At 49.4% G+C, this 21,053-nt stretch overlaps 1 protein-coding gene across 1 annotated transcript; it reads left to right on the forward strand.

Moving 5' to 3' along the window:
• The first annotated feature begins 1,983 nt into the window (after nt 1-1,983).
• Nucleotides 1,984-18,118, forward strand: LACTBL1 (lactamase beta like 1). The gene is made up of 6 exons (XM_081574544.1): nt 1,984-2,047; nt 4,536-4,645; nt 8,212-8,369; nt 9,827-10,065; nt 14,684-14,789; nt 16,604-18,118. The coding sequence occupies exons 1-6, from the start codon at nt 1,999-2,001 to the stop codon at nt 17,583-17,585; spliced, it is 1,644 nt and encodes a 547-aa protein (XP_081430670.1). The 5' UTR covers nt 1,984-1,998; the 3' UTR covers nt 17,586-18,118.
• Nucleotides 18,119-21,053: the final 2,935 nt, after the last annotated feature.

Genomic DNA, 21,053 nt, shown 5'->3' on the forward strand with positions numbered 1-21,053 from the left:
GTGGATTCTTTACCACTGAGCCACCTGGGTAGCCCCCAGGCCAGCTCCCTGCAGACAGGAATTCTGGCCTTGGTTCACTGCTGAGCGCCGGGGGCCTGGAACAGTGTCTGACACTTAATAGGTGCTCAGGAAAGGGCTGTTAAAAAGATGAAAAAATGAAACAGAGCAGTCTAGCCCTCAGTCCTGGGACAAGGGTTCTGAATCTTGAATTCCTTCTCAGTTCTCTCGTTCTGCAGGCCCCCTAGGAGGGACAGAGAAGGATTAGAGGAGACCAGGGAAGAGTCCTTTCACAACACAGTTTAGGTTACAGCAGCAATGAAGATAGTTCAAAAGAGACATAAAGCAGGACCTCCCTGATGGTCCAGTGGTGAAGAATCCGCCTGCCAATGCGGGGGGCACGGGTTCGATCCCTGGCCCTGGAAGATTCCACATGCTTCGGAGCAACTAAGCCCTTGCCACAGTTATTGAGCTTGCACTCTAGAGCCCACAAGCTGCAACAAGAGAAGCCCGCATACCACAGCTACAGAAAGCCCACGTGCAGCAAAAAGACCCTGCGCAGTCAAAAAAAAAAGAGAGAGAGAGACATGAGACATATTAAGACATAAAGGTAGAGAGTCGGGCCAGTTGGATTTGCCTCCCAGCTTTGCTGCCACCTTCCTCTGAGATCTTGAGCAAGTTGCTTAACTTCTCTGAGCCCCCATTTAATCACGTCTAAAATGAAAGTTCTCAAACCCACTTCATGAGCAGATAGTGAAACGTGGTAAAATAATACTTGTTAAGGTGAACAGCACAGGCCAGGCATAAAGCTGACACTTAACATACGATGTTTATTATTTTTTAGACGAGTCCTTTCCTTCCTGTAACTGCAGTTTGCCCACCTGGAATTAAGAAGTTTCAACAAATGCTTGTGAAGGCTCATCAAGAACTTTGGTTGAGTAGCTCTGCACCTAGCTGTGTGACTTTGGGCAAGTCACTTAACTTCTCTGAGCCTCATCTGTGACATCAGGGCACTAACGGCACCTACCTCAACAGGGCACGGTGATACGCCTCTTAAAAGGCTTAGCACAGTGCCTGCAACGCTAATTGCAAGTGTTTCCAGGAGACTAGGTTGGCTGTGAGGGAACATGCAGCTCTTCCTGGAGGCCAGGTCACCACACACACTGTCTCTTTAGATTGCTTCCCACCTCCCCACCAGACCTCTTCCTCACCCTCTGTGTGACTTCAGGCCTTGGTCTCATCTTAAAATCCCTGTTTCCTGCCCTCGCCCACCTCCCAAGCCACACTTCCCGGGCCCCCACACCTGTCTGAGGGAAAGGCCCCTGTTTCTCTGAGCCTCATCCTTCCTTGAGCTCTCCAGGTGGGTCCCTTTTCACTGCAACGTTTTTTAAAAATATGTGTTTCTATTTACTTGGCTGCACTGGGTCTTAGTTGCAGCACACAGGTTCTTTCAGTCGTGGCATGTGGGATTTAGTTCCCCAACTACGGATTGAACCCTATCGCACTGATAATCGTAGAACAACTGCTGTATGAGAGAGAGAGATCTGGATTTGCACTGCAGTGGAGGCAGCCTAAGCCTTGGGGGGACCTGCGTGAGGAGAGTTGGGGAGGGCTTCATGGAGGAGGTGGCATTTCAGCTGGTATTAGATATCTCGCTAAATACACAGGAGAGAGAGGGCACGCCCAGCAGAGGAAACAGGCTAGGCACAGGCCCAGAGGTCCGCAGGGCAGAGCTGTCGAAGGGGCCGTACTGGGGAGGTGCTTGGTTTTACAGGTGCGAAACTCACCCCAAGCTGTGGGCTCCCCGATGACTGGGTGAACCTAAGGCATAGGAAGGGCCAGGCCGGGGTGGCTTCCTCTCTCCTCCCCGTTGCTGACCCTCCCTGTGGGCCTGCTTTGCCCTTCCCCTTCCAGGCTGGCCGGCAGCTCAGTTTGCTAAAAGTGAAGAAGAAGTGGCTTTTGCCGGCTTCCTGCAGCTTTTTCTTCGTGCTCTCTGCGCTCATGACTGGCTGCTTCCTGTGGCAGTACTACCTCCCCAAGCTGAAGACCGGTGAGTGCCGGAGCCTCCCCAAGTCACTCCCTGTCCCCGGAGGTCCCCGTGGGTTTTGAGTTGCCACTCCTGACCTGAGGGAGGACCACAGATTCAGACTCAGGTGCTCTGGTCTCCGTGCGGACTCTAGCTCTCACGAACTGTGCATCTTTGGACCTCCTTCTGTGCCTCGATGCCCTTCTGTATAACCTGAGGATCCTAACGCCCCTGGGGTTTTCCTAAGCCACTGACTCTGGGGGTGGGGTGGGTAAAACTCAGGGTACCCCCTGACAAAGTGCCGAGTTTCTCTTGCTCTGCCTTCAGCCCCCAGGGTGAAATCTCCAGGCTCTACCTCCCATTAGAGGCACTCCTCCAGCTTCAGCTAAGACCCTGGGAGGAACATGTGCTGGTGTTCGTGGACAGCAGCTGCCATTTCTTGACCTCTCCATCCTGGGCTGGTTAAGGCTCAACAAATGAACCTCCAGGGCAGGTAACAGCCTGGCCCTCTGTTGCTATAGCAACCCCTGGACCCATCGGCCTGCTGGGATCCCGAATGGTCCAGAGTCCCAGGTCTCAGGGGCAGTTGGGGAGAATGTCTCTCTCCATTTCTCTGAGTCATCCTGTGTTACAGATGCCAACAGCTCAACAAGGTGGCCTGGGCTCCCAGAATCCCGCAGATTTTTGCAGAAATGCCAGCTTCTTCCTCTCCCAGCCAACCTTTTCTTTCTAGGGTAAATTCCTTTATCAAGGGCTTCTCAGTCCCTCTAGCAAATAGTCCCCAAGTGGGTAGGTTGGCCTGTTCTCCAGGGCCGTGCTTCTCAAACTATCAAACTACCAATCCGTGGCAGACCAGCCTTATGAAATAAATTAAAAAATGAGTTATGTTAGGGGAAATAAATGAAAAAGAACGACTACAAGATAGAAGTCCAGGTTTTGAGTAATTAGATTCAACATTCACAGAATTACTCTGACAAACTGCTATAAAAGTTTCTGAATGTTTTTCTCTCAAATTTTGTACTTAATTTGTCACAAATGGGAAACAGTTTATGGAACTATCCCGGGTCCACTGACTACAGTGATCTGTAGCCTCATGCTCACACAGGCATCACCTGAGAGGTTATTCTTAATAACAATGAGGACGAAGCTGTTGAGGAATCTTTTGTAAGGTTTGTGATTTTCCTGCTTGGGACCATATCATCTGATGCTGAGTAACAAACCACCTAAACCTACTGGCTTCAAACAGAGTGATTTATCATTTCTCGTGATTCTATACGCTGGCTGGCAGTTCTGCTGCTGGTCTAACCTGGGTTCTCCAATGCAAGCAAGTTCAGTGGACCTCTCCCCCATGTGGATTTTCCCTCTCAAGGTCGCTATCCCAGGCTTGTCCACGAGAGGGAAGTATTCCAAAGCAGCAAAGGCGGATTAAGGTCTAGCTTTGGGAGGTGCACAATCAATTCAACCTCATTCTTTCCACCAAAACAAGTCACGCAGCCCCTCTGATTCAGGAGGTGGGAGGGTCTCAACAGCTTGTGGCCACAGTGAACCTCCATCAGGGGGTCTTCTCCCAGTTCTGGGTGGTCTTGGGAGGCAGTGGAAGGTTTATTTAAGTGAACCTTTTCTTTTTTTTTTTAAAGCACCTCACCAGACACAAGACCTGCTGGCACATTTTTAAAAAAATAATTTTTATTGTTTTTTGGCTGTGTTACACAACATGCAGAGTCTTTGTTCCCTAACCAGGGCTAGAACCTGCACCCCTGCAGTGGAAGTACAGTCTTAACCACTGGACCACCAGGGAAGTAAGTCCCTGGAAGGTTTGGGAAAGGCTGGATCTTGTACTCTTGGGAGGTTCTCACACTCTTGCCACCCTACACCGTCCTTAGAAGATGCGGGGAGGTCTGGGGGCCATAGAGATGGTCTCAAGCCTGAATCCTGTCCTGCCAAGTTCCATACCTTCCCTCTGAGGTTGCAAGGAAGCATACGCCAGGACAAAAGCAGGATGGGACTCAAACCCAGATGCCCGGACGCACAGCTCTGGGGATGGAATGAGTCTTTCCTGGTGGTTTAGGTCTGGATCCTCAGCAGGGCCCTGAGTCCACTTCTCCATCCAGATATGTAATCAGAGCTGGAGAAAGGGGTGCAGATAGAGATGTCGCTGTGGCTGCCCCTCGGAGCTGGAACCTAAGTCTGCTGACTATACAGAGGGAGGAGCCTGGACATATGAGACAGAAGGGCTGCCAATGGCACCTGTGGCCTGACTGGTCTCTCGAAGGCCAAGCCACAGGTGGTGAGTGTGGGACTGTGCTGTCTCCTCCCAGGCGGGCTCTACCCTTTGCCCTTGACTGCCCAGGGCTCTACCCTACTCACCTTGTGGTGAGGGGGTGCCAGCTTGGAGGGCTGGCCCTAGAGCATGAGGCTGGCACTTGCTGCCACCTTCCCACCTCCTCTACGATGACCCCTAGACTCCTATCCTGATCTCTGTCCTTCACTCACTACGTGATGTTCCCTCCAGGTTCCTTGGGACCAGAGGTGACCTCTGCCCCCGTGAGGATGTGTCCCCGGCACCCTGAGCCTGTGCCCCTGGCCCATCCCCTCCCTGTGTTGAAGGAGGCCCTGGAAAAGGTCAGTGATGACCCAGGAGAGAACTGACTCTGTAGGCTAGGCCAGGCTGATGAAGGGGAGGGCATGCCCTCTGCACTGATAGTGGCATTCATTCATTCAACATATAATTCTTGAGCACTTGCTCCGTCCTACACACCAGCGGTATGGCAGAAAGAAGACACTGTCCTGCTCTGAAGGAGCTACTGGTCTGGGGTGAAGAGAACAGTCAACATAATAAGTATCACAAGGGCAAGAGTGAGGACAGGGAAAGTTTAGGGGTCATGGACTTGGGAAGACTTCTGGAGGAAGTGGTGTCTAAACTGAGAGCTGAGCAGGTAGGAGATACCCAGAGGATATGTGTGTGTATAGTGAGGGAGCTTGGGGGTGTGGAGGCTGTGCTCCAGATAGAGGGAACAGCATGTGCAAAGGCCCAGAGGCAGCAGAGTCATTACAAGACACATGTAGAGAATTACAAGGAAGTTCAGTCTAGTGGGGGCCATAACTGGAGGTGGAGAAAGATGAGGTGGGGAGGCTCACAGAGCCATTGTAATATGATTAAAGACACTCCATGAAATTAAAAGATGCTTGCTTCTTGGGAAAAAAGCTATGACAAAACTAGACAGTGTATTAAAAAGCAGAGATGTCACTTTGACAACAAAGGTCCATCTGGTCAAAGCTATGGCTTTTCCAGTAGTCAGGTGTAGATGTGAGAGTTGGACCATAAAGAAGGCTGAGCACCGAAGAATTGATGCTTTCTAATTGTGGGGCTGGAGAAGACTCTTGAGGGTCCCTTGGACTGCAAGGAGATCAAACCAGTCAGTCCTAAAGGAAATCAACCCTGAATTCTCATTGGAAGGACTGAGGCTGAAGCTGAAGCTAAAATATTTTGGCCATCTGATGCGAAGAGCCGACTTATTGGAAAAGACCCTGATGCTGGGAAAGATGGAAGGCAAAAAGAGAAGGGGGTGGCAGAGGATGAGATAGATAGCATCACCTACTCAATAGACATGAATTTGAGCAAACTCTGGGAGAGAGTGAAGGACAGGGGAGCCTGGTGTGCTGCAGTCCATGGGATCATAAAGAGTGGGACATAACTGAGCGACTGAACAGCAACCAACACCCCACATCACAACGCTTACCATTGCAGGATGGCCTGACACTAGAGGGCGCTGTCAGTCAGGTCTAGCCTGTGCCGTTGAGATCCCCGCTCACTGGGGTCACACACCTTCAATCAGTCAGTTCAGTCGCTCAGTCCTGTCTGACTCTTTGTGACCCCCTGGACTGCAGTACGCTAGGCTTCCCTGTCTTTCACTATCTCTCAGAGCTTGCTCAAGCTCTTGTCCATTGAGTCGGTGATGCCATCCAACCATCTCATCCTCTGTCGTCCCCTTCTCCTCCTGCCCTCAATCTTTCCCAGCATCAGGGTCTTTTCAAATGACTCAGCTCTTTGCATCAGGTGGTCAAAGTATTGGAGCATCAGCTTCAGCATCAGTCCTTCCAATGAATATTCAGGACTGATTTCCTTTACGATTGACTGACTTGATCTCACCTTAAGAGACATAAAGATCAGAATGTGAAATCTAGAAAAATGATATAGATGAACTTATTTGGAAAGCAGAAACAGAGACGCAGACGTAGAGTACAAACCAAATGTATGGATACCAGGAGGATAGAGAGGTTGGGATGAACGGGGAGACTGGCGGTGGCATATATAGGCTCCTGTGTATAAAATGAAAACCGACTGTATGGCACAAGGAACTCTGCTCAGTGCTCTGCGGTGACCTAAATGGGAAGGAAATCCAAAAGAGAGGGGATATATGTCTATGTATGGCTGATTCACTTTGCTGTACTGCAGAAACTAACCCAACATTGTAAAGCAACTATACCCTAATAAAAATTTTTTAAAAAAGGAGTGTATGTGCAGCAGCCTGGAGGTGGTGGCGGTGGGGAAGGGTTTGGAATCCAGTCTGTGGGACAGATGAAGGAAAGGAGGGTGATGTGTTCACGTAAGAGCAGGCGTGGGCCAGCTCAGAGAGTCACAGTCCCTGCCTGCAAATACACAAGAAGCTTTTGTGAGGGAGACAGAGCAGAAGGCTGCTATTTGCCCCCCAGGGGTGATACTAATTAAAAAAATACAGCAACAATAATAACTGTAGCTGCCTTCTCATGAGAACCTGGCATATGCCACGCGGTGTGCTAACTTACCTTTATGGTATCACCTTGCGAAACCCTAAAGAGGAGGAAACTGAGGCAAAGTCAGAACAGGTGGGCTTCCCTGGTGGTCCAGTGGTTAAGAATCCACCTGCTAATGCAGGAGACACGGTCCAGGAAGATCCCACAGGCCGGGGAGCAATAGAACCCATGTGCCTAGAGCCCATCCTCCCCAACAAGAGAGGCTGACGTGGTGAGAAGCCAGCGTGCCGCAACTAGAGAGAGCCCTCACGGCCACAGAGACCCAGTGCAGCCAAAAATGAATAAATCAGAGGAAAAGTTAGTCCAGGGGTGGAAACTACAGGTAGACTGAACTCAGTTCAGGGGATGTCAAATCTCTTGGCCAGGAGATGCTGGAATGAGCATGGGTTTCCAATCCCGATTCCCCCAGCCATGAGCCACTGGGGCAAGTCGCTTCCTATCTCAGACATTCTCACCTGTTAAAACGGGGGGAAATCAGCACTGACTTATTATGAGGATTAAGTGAGACAAGGTATGAACAGCATTTTGTATTGTGTCTGGCACATTCTAAATGTCCAGTAAGTGTTAGCAGTTAATCATCATTAAACTTCATCACCGAAAATAATGCTGCTGCTGCAGCTAAGTCGCTTCAGTCGTGTCCGACTGTGTGGAATCCCATAGATGGCAGCCTACCAGGCTCCCCCGTCCCTGGGATTCTCCAGGCAAGAACACTGGAGTGGGTTGCCATTGCTTTCCCCACCAAAAATAATGAAGTATTAATATTTCCAACAAATGTTCAAAGAGAGCGTTAGGGGCCATCTACAAGTACTGAATTCTCCAACGCTGGGGGTCAGACTAGGCTTTGTCATTTAGTTGCTAAGTTGCATCCGACTCCTTGTTACTCCATGGACTATTCTGTCCACGGGATTTCCCAAGAATGCTGGAGTGGGTTGCCATTTTCTTCTCCAGGGGATCTTCCCAACCCAGGGTTCGAACCCACATCTCCTGCACTGCAGGCAGATTCTTTACTGCTGAGCCACCAGGGAAAGCCCTAGATTGGGCCTACTGAAGGCTTTCTAGGGCATCAGACAAGGGTTTGATTAGATCAGTGGTCTTAACCCCTCCTTCCTCTTATATATTTCCAAGGAAATGTTTCTCTGAATGAAAATCTTACGAGGAAACCTTACTTACAAAACAGATTCCAGGGGATCTGCTCTGATTGCAGGGGTGGTGGCCGACCTCACGGGACATAGTTTGACAGCCCAAGGTCTGGAGGCTCACGGGGCTCCCTCCCAGCCACTGGCGGGGAGAACAGAGGGGAGCTAGAGAGTGGGTGCTGTGTGCAGGGGGTGGTGGAAGGGCTTGGTGGGGAGAAGGACACGTGTACTCTGAGCCGCCCACTCTTCTCTTCCCAGGTGGACAGGATCCTCCGCCAGGCCCTGTCTGCCCCGGGCCTGGCTGCCATGTCTGCCGTTGTCGTCCACAATGACACCGTGCTCTGGACTGGGAACTTCGGGAAGAAGAATGGTTCAGACCCGGCTTCTGGGCCCCCCAATGAGTACACCATGTACCGGTCAGCTGGGGGACCACCAGGGTCCTGTGGAGGGGGCGAGGGAGGGGAGGACGAGGGGGACTTGGGAGGTAGGAGGACTAATGAGAATTACGACTGGGTGAGGGGGGGTGGATCTGTGCTACCAGGGCCCTTTCTTAAGTCTTGGCAGTTTCATAGACGAGGAGACTGAGGTCCACAGTGGACCAGTGAGGGCCTAACATCACACCACAGGGTAACACGTCAGGAAGGAATCCCTTCTGGAGGGTCCTTAGCCCCAAAGCTCCCAAACTAGAAAAGGCCCCCTTGTGTTCCACCCTACCCCTCGTCCGTTTCACAGAGGAGCTGTAGCCGGTGCCTGGGTCCTCCAGCCAGGTTTCTGACAGTCAGCAGCAGTGGCCCGGTGGAAGTAACTTGGGCCACACCCAGAGCCTCCCCTCCTGGGTGCTGCCTGTAGGATCCTCCACCCTCACGGTGCGAAGTGAATGCAGTTGCTCCCAGGGATTCTTGTGAGGATTACAGCGGTTCCAGTCACGCTGCACCTGCTATGTGTCAGCCAGGGGACAACAATTATATTTGCGATCACCTATTGAGGGCTTCTCTGGTAGCTTAGTGATAAAGAATCTGCTTGCCAAGCAGAAGACACGGGTATGATCCCTGGGTCAGGAAGATCCCATTGAGAAGGAAATGGCAATCCACTCCTTGTCTGGGAAATCCCATGGACACAGGAGCTTGGTGGGCTAGTCCATGGGGTCGCAAGTCGGACACGACTGAGCGACCAAACAACAACAAATCACCTGTTGAGCACTTACTACCTGCCAGGTATGTTGCTAAGCACCTTGCACGCATAATCTTGTTCAATCCTTTCTAAAATCCATGAAACAAGGCAACGAAATTAAATCTCAGAAAAGTCTAGTATTTTTTCCAAGGCAACTCAGCTGGCGAGAGGCAGAGTTATGATCTCAACTCAGGTCTGTCCCAGAGTGGGGAGTTCCTGGTGAGGGCCTGGCGTCGGGGAGATGCTCATGGGTGTCCATCTGGCCCAGCCTCATTGCCTCTGCTATGTTCTCAAGCATCTCGATGGCATTCCACAGAGGCTTGTGGATTTCCATCTGAGACGGTGAATAAGGGTGGACTCAGTGCTTTCCTGGGCTTCTCAGGTGGCTCAGTGGCTAAAGAATCTGGCTGCAATGCAGGAAATGCAGAAGACACAAGTTTGATCCCTGGGTCAGGAAGATCCCCTGGTGGAGGGCATGGCAACCCACTCTGGTATTCTTGCCTGGAGAATCCCATGGACAGAGGAGCCTGGCGGGTTACAGCCCATGTGGTCACAAAGAGTCAGATGCAACTGAAGCGGCTGAGCTCACATACACACAGCGCTTTCCTGATTATACCAGAAAGGTGGAGGCTGGGGGTGCAGGGTAGAGGTGGCTGGTGGAGTCAACGATGCCCGCTGCACCCTTGTGCCTCTCATTGTCCAGGATCTCCAGCGTCTCCAAGATCTTTCCTGTCCTGATGCTGTACCGTCTGTGGGAAGAGGGCATCGTGGCCTCTCTAGATGACCCTCTGGAGCGGTACGCCAGCACCTTCACCATTAACAACCCCCTGGGTATGGCATCAGCCCCCCAACAAAAGAGTCTGGTGGATGGGCTGGAGGAGGTGGGCCCAGCCCCAAGGCCTTCACCTGTCACCCTCCGAAGGATGGCCAGCCAGCTGTCAGGTGAGTGGCTCTGAACTTGATCTAGCTCAGCCCAAACCCTTTCAGATGGGGGAACCAAGAAGCATGTTCTCACCCAGCCAGGCTGGGCCCACCCTCTGCTCTGTTTTCACATGTAATGTACATATCATATAACATGTATATATATATATATATATATATATATATATATATATATATACACATACATTAAGTGTGTGTGTCTGTGTATATATATGAACGTGCATCACATATCTTTGGAAGGAAAATAGAAATTAAACCATTGGGTTGCCTCCAGGGAGAGGAACTTGGTGGCTGGGGAGAAGAGGGGGAGGAACATTTTTCATTGTGTACCCTTTGGTGTCTTTGGGATTTTGAATCATGTAAATGAATTATTTATTAAAAACTACTTAAAAAGAATAATGATAAAAGATGTGCTAACAAGCCAAGATGAAGTCTCCATGGTGGAAGGGCAAGGGCAGGCTGGGATGCTGGAAGACAAAAGTCAGTGGAGAGGAATTGGGCAAGAATGGGTGGGAGGGGGTCTGTGATCTCTGGTGACTGTCCCAGCCAAGGGGGAGAAGGCAGGCACCACGTGTACCACCCCGAAATGCCTTCTATTGTTCCAGTTTTCAGTCATCAACCCATCTAGATGGTAGGAATTCATCACAAGTGCCTACTATTTCATCATTTTACAAAGTGTGTTCAGGCCTGAGGTCTCAGTCTATGGACATGGCTGGTTTTCACTTCCATTAGCCGATGGTGAACCTGAGCCTCAGCCAGAGAATGCAACCTCCTGAAATTGCCTAGGGAGAACACGATCAGGGGAGGGTGGCCCAGTGGCTAAGGTCACAAGCACTGAAATTCCAACTCTGCCTCCTAGCTGTGTTATCTTGGGAAAATCATGTAACCTCTCTGAGCCTTGTTTTTCTCCTCTGTAAAATGAGTTCAGTTCAGTTCAGTTCAGTTGCTCAGTCGTGTCTGACTCTTTGCAACCCCATGAACCGCAGTAAGCCAGGCCTCCCTGTCCATCACCAACTCCCGGAGTCTACCCAACTCATGTCCATTGAGTCGGTGATGCCATCCAGCCATCTCATCCTCTGTCGTCCCCTTCTCCTTCCCCTAATCCTTCCCAGTATCAGGGTCTTTTCCGATGAGTCAACTCTTCGCATCAGGTGGCCAAAGAATTGGAGTTTCAGCTTCAACATCAGTCCTTCCAATGAGCACCCAGGGCTGATCTCCTTTAGGATGGACTGGTTGGATCTCCTTGCAGTCCAAGGGACTTTGAAGAGTCTTCTCCAACACCATAGTTCAAAAGCATCAATTCTTCCGTGTTCAGCTTTCTTCACAGTCCAACTTTCACATCCATACATGACCACTGGAAAAACCACAGCCTTGACTAGATGGACCTTTGTTGGCAAAGTAATGTGTCTGCTTTTTAATATGCTGTCTCGGTTGGTCATAACTTTCCTTCCAAGGAGTAAGCGTCTTTTAATTTCATGGCTGCAATCACCATCTGCAGTGATTTTGGAGCCCAAAAAATAAAGTCTGACACTGTTTCCACTGTTTCCCCATCTATTTGCCATGAAGTGATGGTACTGGATGCCATGATCTTAGTTTTCTGAATGTTGAGCTTTAAGCCAAAATTTTCACTCTCCTCTCTCATTTTCATCAAGAGGCTTTTAGTTCTTCACTTTCTGCCATAAGGGTGGTGTCATCTGCATATCTGAGGTTATTGATATTTCTCTGGGCAATCTTGATTCCAGCTTGTGCTTCCTCCAGCCCAGCATTTCTCATGATGTACTCTGCATATAAGTTAAATAAGCAGGGTGACAATATACAGCCTTGACGTACTCCTTTTCCTATTTGGAACCAGTCTGTTGTTCCATGTCCAGTTCTAACTGTTGCTTCCTGACCTGCATATAGGTTTCTCAAGAGACAGGTCAGGTGGTCTGGTATTTCCAGCTCTTTCAGAATTTTCCACAGTTTGTTGTGATCCACACAGTCAAATAAAGCAGAAATAGATGTTTTTCTGTTACTCTCTTGCTTTTTCGATGATTCAGCGGATGTTGGCAATTTGATCTCTGGTTCCTCTGCCTTTTCTAAAACTAGCTTGAACATCTGGAATTTCACGGTTCACGTATTTCTGAAGCCTGGCTTGGAGAATTTTGAGCATTACTTTACTAGCGTGTGAGATGAGTACAATTGTGCGGTAGTTTGAGCATTCTTTGGCATTGCCTTTCTTTGGGATTGGAATGAAAACTGACCTTTTCCAGTCCTGTGGCCACTGCTGAGTTTTCCAGATTTGCTGGCATATTGAGTGCAGCACTTTCACAGCATCATCTTTCAGGATTAGCTCAACTGGAATTCCATAACCTCCACTAGCTTTGTTCGTACTGATGCTTTCTAAGGCCCACTTGACTTCACATTCCAGGATGTCTGGCTCTAGGTGAGTGATCACACCATCGTGATTATCTGGGTCGTGAAGATCTTTTTTGTACAGTTCTTCTGTGTATTCTTGCCACGTCTTCTTAATATCTTCTGCTTCTGTTAGGTCCATACCATTTCTGTCCTTTATCGAGCCCATCTGCATGAAATGTTCCCTTGGTATCTCTAATTTTGTTGAAGAGATCTCTAGTCTTTCCCATTCTGTTGTTTTCCTCTATTTCTTTGCATTGGACTGTATAGTCCATGGGGTCGCGAAGAGTGGGACACAACGGAGGGACTTTCACTTTCACAATATTATAAATTCAAACTTAGATACAGGCCTTGGAAGGGGTTGGGCTTTGCTCTATGAACCTCCTATTAAATCCACTCCTGGTTCTAACCTGACCCTATGGCTCCCTCTAGGGGTACATTGTGGACTCTTCTTCATCTGCAGCCAAGGAACCCAGCACAGGGCTCTCTAAAGTGTTGGTGGTCATTTTCAAAACACCCTACATGTCTTCTCTCAGTCCCAGCGGGACCAGCTGACCACAGGGCTGTCTGAATAACTTACAGGCTCCCACTGTCTTTTATGATTGGCCTCCCTAGTCTGGAGCTTTCTCCCATTCTGAGCTTTTCATGAATTCTTAGTCAAGTCCTGCAACAGCTCCCAGGGAAATCACTGCAGGTGCTTCAGCCCACTTTACAGTGAGCAAATAGAGGCTCCGAGAGGTAAAGCACATGGTTTGTGGTCACACAGCAAGAAGTTCTAGAGTCAGAATTTAAACCCAGGCTTGGGACGTCAGCCCCCAGTTGTTCAGGCCGAGAGCCTGGGAGTTAGTTATCCCTGGAACCTCTCACTCCCATACCCTCCATACCCTCCATACCCCCCAGTAGCAAATTCTGTTGGCTCCACTATCAAAATATGTTCAGAACCCAGCCCCTACTCACGCATCCAATCCACCATCATTTCAACATGGACTTTTGCAAGTCTCCTCACAGGTTTCTCTGTGTCTGCCATTGCCCCCCGCCCCCAACGTCTGCTTTCACATAGCAGTCAAAGCTACCCTGATATACGTCAGATTATATCATTCCTCTGCTCAAACCCTTTAGCCCCATCCCAATTAGAGAAGAGACCAAGTCCTTCTAGTATCCTATAGTACCCTACAGGTCTTGTGCCTGCACCCCCAATCTGTCTCATCTCTAAAGCCTCTCCTTTTCTCACCCCTCTCCAGCCACACTGGCTGCTTCCTGTGGATCCTCAAACATTTCCGCCTCAGGACCTTTGCATCTGCTGTCCCCTCTGCCTGAGACATTCTTTCCTCACAGAAGTGTGTGGCTCACTCCCTCACCTCCTCCAGGTCTCACCCGCTCAAGTCATTTTCCCTGTGATGCCTTCCTCTGACCACTTTGTATAAAATAACAATCCTTCCTTTCACACATGTAATTATGTCCCTCAACAGCATGAATATTTATTTGCTTCTTGTCTGTCTCCTCTGCTAGAATGCAGACTCCACATGGGCAGAGACTTTGTGTGGCTTGCCACTGAGTCCCAGTACCCAGAACAGCCTTTGAAACAGAACAGATGCTTGAACACTATTGTTGAGTGAATGGATGGGAAGAATCCTAATTCCGTGAGCCTTCCCGTATTGTCACATCCAAAATCAGAAAATCCCAAGTGGTCAGAGGAGTCAGTTCCACAAGACATATTTGGGCAGCAACCTCAAACATTTTATGGAACCGAAGGTCTGTGGTTGATGATAAGCATGCTCAGCATTTTATTTCACTGAATCCTCACACCAGCACCATGATGGGAATTATTTCCATCCTGTTACAGATGAGGGGACTCTGGCTCAGAGAGGTTAAGTGGCTTGCCCAACAAAACACTGGCAGGGGACTTCCCTGGTGGTCCAGTGGTTAAGACTCCATACTTCCATTGCAGGGGCATGGGTTGGATCCCTGGTTGGGGAACTAAGGATCCCACATGCTGCACAGTACAGCAAAACACACACACACACACACACACACACAACCACAACAAAAGACACAAAACACAGGCAGGATTAGAGTCCATGCTAGAGGCTTTCTTTCTTTTTTTTTAAAAAGCTGCTTTTGTCGTTATCTTTCAACCCATGGAAAGTGGGGGAGCGGTACACCGAGGGGCCCCCCCACCCCACCCTCAGCTGACCCAGCAAATCTGACTATGGCTCCTCCCTAGGGCTGCCCCGAAGGCTCCGCTCCACTTCGCTGTTGTGGCGGGGCAGCACTCAGGAGGCCCTGAACCTGCTCAAGGATGATGTGCTGGTGGCAGATCCAGGAACCAGGTGAGGGGTGAGCCCTGATGCCCTGCCAATGCCAGGAACCTGACAAGGGCACACACCCATCCTGGGAGACAGCCCGTGTAACCATATCGTCGTAGGTGGTCAGAGCCAGGAAAGACCTCAGGGATGCCTGACAACCCCTGTTCCACATCTGGGGAGACTGAGGCTCATGGACGGATGGCAGAGCAAGGCAGTGGGGGAGCCGGGCCCAGAACCAGTTCCGTTTGAATCTCAAGTTCTTTCGATGAATCAACTCAACATTTATTGAGCACCTACTCTGTGCTTGGAATGTGCAAACCTGAGAAACAGCAGCGAACAGATCCCCTCAGTGCCTCCACATGGAGTTTGCATTCTTGCCAGTGAACAGTGAACATTCTTACTGCTAAACAGATAAACAAGATAAATACAGCTTTTTCCAAGTGCTGGAAAATAAACGGGATGCTGATGAGATAGGGAGTGGAAAGCTGGGGTAGCCACTGAACAGAGAAGCTGGGTGCCTGGAGCAGTGGGGCTGTGAGCTGGACAGAGGACAGCGGGCACTCTCTTGCCTCAGATGCCCCCTTCTAGGCCCTGGGCAAGTGCCCTTTTTCCAAATTTGCCCCTTTGCATCTCCAAATGCTGAACCTCAGGGTCCACTTCTCTTAAGGAAGAAAGGATCTAAGACTTAGCTGTCTGTAGGCTAGAGTACTCCTTCCAGCTCTGACACTAACTTCCTAAGCGACCCTGGAGGAAGCATCTGCTTCTGTGAACTTCACTTTTCTTACCTGCAAAAAAAAAGGAGCCTGGGCTAGAGTTCAGGAATGTCTAATAGCATTTGTGCATTTTCACCCATTCCTGTGCCTTCCTGAGGCACTATTTTAGAGATTCTGAAACAGCATGTGCTCTGGGAAAGAAAAGCGACTCCCTATTGATTATTGGTGTCTGCCATGGCTGGGAAGAAGGGGGTGAGATCTTGCCCCCTAGTTGCTATCCTTGAGCTATATGATCACTATCATTACTTGCGCCACCCAATCCCAGCAGTCTGAGGCTCGTTTTCCTGATAAATTAAATTATACTAATGTGTAAAGGACCAAGTAGACTTGTTTTAGAACTTTCTCAGGTGCACTGCTAAGCCTAGGTCTTTGCCAGTCTGCTGTGTCACCCTGGGCAATTCTCTGCCTCTCTCTGGGCCTTCCTCTTTTCTAGAGGTAGAATGCTGCTAAGTCGCTTCAGTCGTGTCCGACTCTGTGCAACCCCATAGACGGCAGCCCACCAGGCTCCACCGTCCCTGGGATTCTCCAGGCAAGAACACTGGAGTGGGTTGCCATTTCCTTCTCCAGTGCATGAAAGGGAAACGTGAAAGTGAAGTCGCTCAGTCGTGTCCGACTCTTAGCGACCCCATGGACTGTAGCCCACCAGGCTCCGCCGTCCCTGGGATTCTCCAGGCAAGAATACTGGAGTGGGGTGCCATTTCCTTCTCCAGTGCATGAAAGGGAAAAGTGAAAGTGAAGTTGCTCAGTCGTGTCCGACTCTTAGCGACCCCATGGACTGTAGCCCACCAGGCTCCTCTGTCCATGGGATTGTCCAGGCAAGAGTACTGGAGTGGGGTGCCATTGCCTTCTCCGAGAGGTAGGATACTGAGTCTTATTCAATGATCTCCGAAGTCTCTGCTAGGTCTGACCATCTCTGATGCAGTGAAGCAGGTTCCTTTCCTGTCCACCTGGTAAAATGAAATTCGGAAGGCTTTTCAGACAATCGTAGCAAGTGGGAAGGGGTTACTTGGAGCCTGGCGATGCCCATCCTAGGCTGCATGCCAGCTTCCACCCTTCCTCTTTCAGATGCCATTACAGCACGCTGGCCTTCTCGCTTCTGGCCCACGTCCTGGCAGCCCACACCGTACAGGGTGACTACCAGCGTTGGATCTTGGAGAAGGTCCTGGAGCCGCTGGGGATGGCAGACACGGGCTTTGACCTGACGCCTCCTGTGCGTGCCCGGTTGGCAGTGGGCTTTTATGGTAGCGGGCGGCCGGCACCTCTCTACGACCTGGGCTGGTACCGGCCGTCAGGCCAGATGTACTCCACCCCCGCTGACCTGGCCAAGCTGGCCATGGTGCTCCTGGGCGGCGGGTCCCAGCGGCTCCTGCGGCCGGACGCGTCCAAGACGCTGCTGGCGCCGCTGCTGGCCTGCCCGGGCGCCTACTTCGCCAACGAGACGGGCACGCCGTGGGAGTTCCACGCGCAGCGGGGCTACCGCGTGGTGCGCAAGGACGGCGAGCTGGACGGCTACGCTGCCACCTTCTCCCTGGTGCCGCCGCTGCGCCTGGGTCTCACGCTGCTCCTGGCCGGGCCGCGGCCGCCCGGGCCCGACCTGGTGGCGCAGGCCTACGACGTGCTCCTGCCGGCCATGGAGAGGGCCCTTCGGGGGGCCGAGCTCAGCCCGGCGCCGCCGCCCAGTGCGCGCCCCTTCACCGGCTACTTCACCTTCTCCAACCTGACCTTCTACGACGTGCGCCCTGGGCCGGCGGGCGAGCTGCGCCTGCGCCAGTTCGGGCCCCGCGTGGAGGCGCTGGTGCCCGCCGCCTTCCGCACGCTCACGCTGCGCCACGTGCGGGGCCGCGTCTTCCAGCTGCACGTGGCCCGCGAGTTCCCGTGCGCCCTCCCGCTCGGCGACTCCTGGCTGTCCCTGGAGGCCCAGCACGGGCAGCTGGTTAACTTCTACCCCTTCGACCGCCACGGGCTGTCCCCGGGCTTCGACGTGCCGGGCCTCAACACGTACCGGGTGTTGCGGCTGTCGCACAAGCCGGTGTTCAAGACCCAGTGACCCTGGACTCCGTTTTCCCCTGCTGTTGCCTCCCAGCTGTCCAACCTAGTTTTGCAAAGTAAGGCTGCACGAAGGTTTGTTGGAGAACCCGAGGAGTTGGCAGAGTGGGGTAGGGCAGTGCTCCTCAACGTTGTGGTTCGTGGACCACCGCCAGTTGCCAACCTTTAAGTTATCCGTGGGAGAGGAAGAGTTAGGTAAGCATTTAGAAACTGTAATAGCGAGTTGACACAGTACTTTTGTGTATGTGTGGAATCTGAGACAGAATAGCATTGTATCTTTTAAAAATCAACCTTATAGAGTTATAATTTTATGTAAAAGAAAATGAACACATTATCAGGGTACAGTCTGATTTTGACAGATGTGTATACCCGTCCCCACAATTAAGAGAATAGAAAAATTTCATCACGCGCCCAAACATCCCCCCTACTGCTTTGCAGTCAGTTTTCTTCCTGCTCCCAGCCTTGGGCAACCACTGATCTTCTCTGTCACTTTACATGAGTTTTAGCCTGGAATTTCGTATAAATGGAATCATAGAGTATCATCTTTTGTGTCTGCCTGCTTTTGCTCAGCAGGATGTTTTTGAGGTTCATTCATGTCTTTGTGTATATCAATATTTTGTTTCTTTTTATTGCTGAATAGCATTGGGTTGTACAGATATGCCACAATTGGTTTATCCTTTCACCTTTTGATGAGTATTTGGGTTGTTTCTAGATTGGGGCTTTATGAAATAGCATTCCTGTATAAGTCTGTTTTTGTGAATACATGCTTTCATATCTCTTGGGTAGATATCTAGGTGTGACTGCCATGCAGTTTTATAAAGCACTGGTACCATTTTGTGTTCCCACCAGCAGTATACAATGTCTCCACATCTTTGCTACCACTTAGCATTGTCAGCCTTTTCAATTTAGTCATGCTAGTGGTAGTGGTTGTGAAGTCTTCTCTCACTGTAGTTTTAATTGCATTGTATTTGTTGTATTGTAAAAGTTCTCTAAATGTTGTGAATAGAAGTCCTTTGTCAGATACAAATATTGCAAAGATTTTCCCTCAGTCCTTGGCTTGCGTTTTCCTTTTCTTAAGGATGTCTTTTGAAGAGCAGAAGTTATAAAATTTTGACGAATTTTATGCCTGATGAATCTGAATGAATACAGAATTTGGGCTTGCCTTTCCTTTTAACAATTAAGCATTTAATTTTGAGGAAATTGTAGATTCACATGCAGTTGTAAGAAATAATCAGTGTACTCTTCACCCAGTTTTCTTCCATGGAAACATCTGGCACAACTAAGGTTCAGTATCACATGCAAGTTATTGACATTGATGCCATCAGGATACAGAACCTTTCTAGCAGCTCAAGAATCCCTCTTGTTGCCGTTTTCTGCTCACACCCACTTGTTTACCAGTGCACCCTGTCCTTAACGCCTGATGACCCTGGCAACATTTCTGTAATTTTGTCACCCCAGGAATATTATATAACAGAAAATAGAGATGCAGATGTAGAGAATGGAATTGTGGACCCAGCAGGGGAAGGAAAGAGTGGGACAAATTGAGAGAGTGACATTGACATAGATACACTACCATGTATGAAATAGCTAGTGGGAAGCTGTTGCTTATAGCACAGGGAGCTCTGTGATGACCTAGAGGGGTGGGATGGGGGGGTGATGGAAGGAGGCTCAAGAGAGAGGGGACATATGTATACTTATAGCTGATTCACACTGTTGTACAGCAGAAACTAATGCAACACAGTAAAGCAATTGTCCTCCAATTAAAAAATTTTAACAACGAATATTATATAGATGGAGTGATGGAAGAAATTTTCACATACTGAGGAATGGGAAAGTCATTCTACTTATATAGTACATGGTTTAGCTTGAACTTTGTGCTAACTAGAACAGATTGCCTTGTGGCCTGTCAAACATACACTCTTGCTTTTCTCTAACCATTAAAGAAATGGATGCATTGTCCAGACCTTAAGAATGTCTGTTTTGGGACTTCCTGGGTGGTCCAGTGGGTAAGAATCTGCCTTCCAATGCAAGAGACAGGGGTTCCTTCCTTCCTGGGATGTCAGTGCCACTAGTACTTCAATAAGTGTCCCTCCCTAGGTGCCAAGGCCACACTAACTTGCTGTTTGTGTGCAAATCTGTATTTTGGGGGATACTTTGAAGGAAGGTACCCTTGTCATGCTTGATGTTCTTTGTTCCGACAAGAAAAAAAGTTGTGCTGAAAACCATGCTTCTCTGCAGCAGTTTCTCAGATCTGTGAGGCTGTCTCCTGGGCTTTGGTTCTCAGTTTGACTTGAATAAACCTCTCCTTTACTCTTATTACATGTTGGTTATTGATTATTTCCATAGATAGGAGTCATACAGTATGTAGTCTTTGGGGATTTTCTTCACACTCAGCCTAATTCTCTGGAGAGTCATTCAAATTGTTGCAAGTATCAAAAGTTTGTTTCTTTGTGTCGCAGAGTGGTGCTTGGATAGTATAGATGCATCGGCAGTTTATTTAACCATTCACTTGGTGAAGGACGTCTAGGTTGTTTCCAGTTTTAATCTATTAGGAATAAAGCTGCTTGGAACATTTGTTTACATGTATTTGTGTGTGTGTAAGTCTATTTCTCTGGCATAAATGCCCAGGAGGGCAACTGAAGGTTGAATGATGGCTTTTTTTTTTTTAAAGAAAGTGCCAAACTGTTCTGCAGAGTGGTTGTACCATTTTATATTCTGGCAAGCACTGTATAAGTGATCTGGTTTCTGCACATTTTGGCTTGAATTTGGTATTGTCTCTATTTTAACTTTTTATTTAAAAAAATATTTATTTATTTTTGGCTGTACTGGATCTTAGTTGCTGCGCTTGGACTTTCTCTAGTTGTGGCGAGTGGGGGCTAGCTCTCTAGTTGTGGTGCACGGGGCTTCCATTGTCATGGCTTCTCTTTCTTGTTGCCGAGCACGGGCTCCAGGGCACGTGGGCTTCAGTAGTTGTGATGGGGCTTAGTTGCTCTACGGCATGTGGGATCTTCCCAGACCAGGGATCGAACCTGTGTCCCCTGCATTGACAGGTGGATTCTTAACCACTGAACCACCAGGGAAGTCCCTCTGCTGTTGATTTTTAATTTGATTCCTCTTTGGTCAGAGAGCACACTTGGTATGATTTAAGTTCTTTAAACATTTGTTGAGTTTTTGTGTGCGCGTGTGGCTCAGGATATAGTCTATTTTGATAGCTGTTCCATGTGCACTTGAAAAGGATGTGTATTCTGCTGTTGTGGCTGGAGTATTATGTAGAGGTCAGTTAGACCTGTTGGTTGTCAGTGGTGTTGAGTTCTTCTCTACCCTCACTGATTTTCCATCTAGTTGTTCTGTCGAGAGAGAGGGAGAGAGGGAGAGAGGGAAGTTGAAGTCTCCAATTATAATGGTGAATTTGTCTGTTTCTCTTTTTGATTTATGATTTTTCACTTCGCATATTTTTGCAGCTTTTTCG

Source organism: Giraffa tippelskirchi, chromosome 3, assembly GCF_054371585.1.
Source record: "Giraffa tippelskirchi isolate mGirTip1 chromosome 3, T2T-mGirTip1v1.2.pri, whole genome shotgun sequence".
Taxonomy (NCBI): Eukaryota; Metazoa; Chordata; class Mammalia; order Artiodactyla; family Giraffidae; genus Giraffa; species Giraffa tippelskirchi.

Coding starts and splice junctions, on each gene's coding strand:
- LACTBL1 (XM_081574544.1), top strand. CDS start 1,999: ATGACTGGCTGCTTCCTGTGGCAGTACTACCTCCCCAAGCTGAAGACC. Junction 4,646..8,211: donor TGAAGGAGGCCCTGGAAAAG/GTCAGTGATGAC, acceptor TTCTCTTCCCAG/GTGGACAGGATCCTCCGCCA. Junction 10,066..14,683: donor GATGGCCAGCCAGCTGTCAG/GTGAGTGGCTCT, acceptor GCTCCTCCCTAG/GGCTGCCCCGAAGGCTCCGC.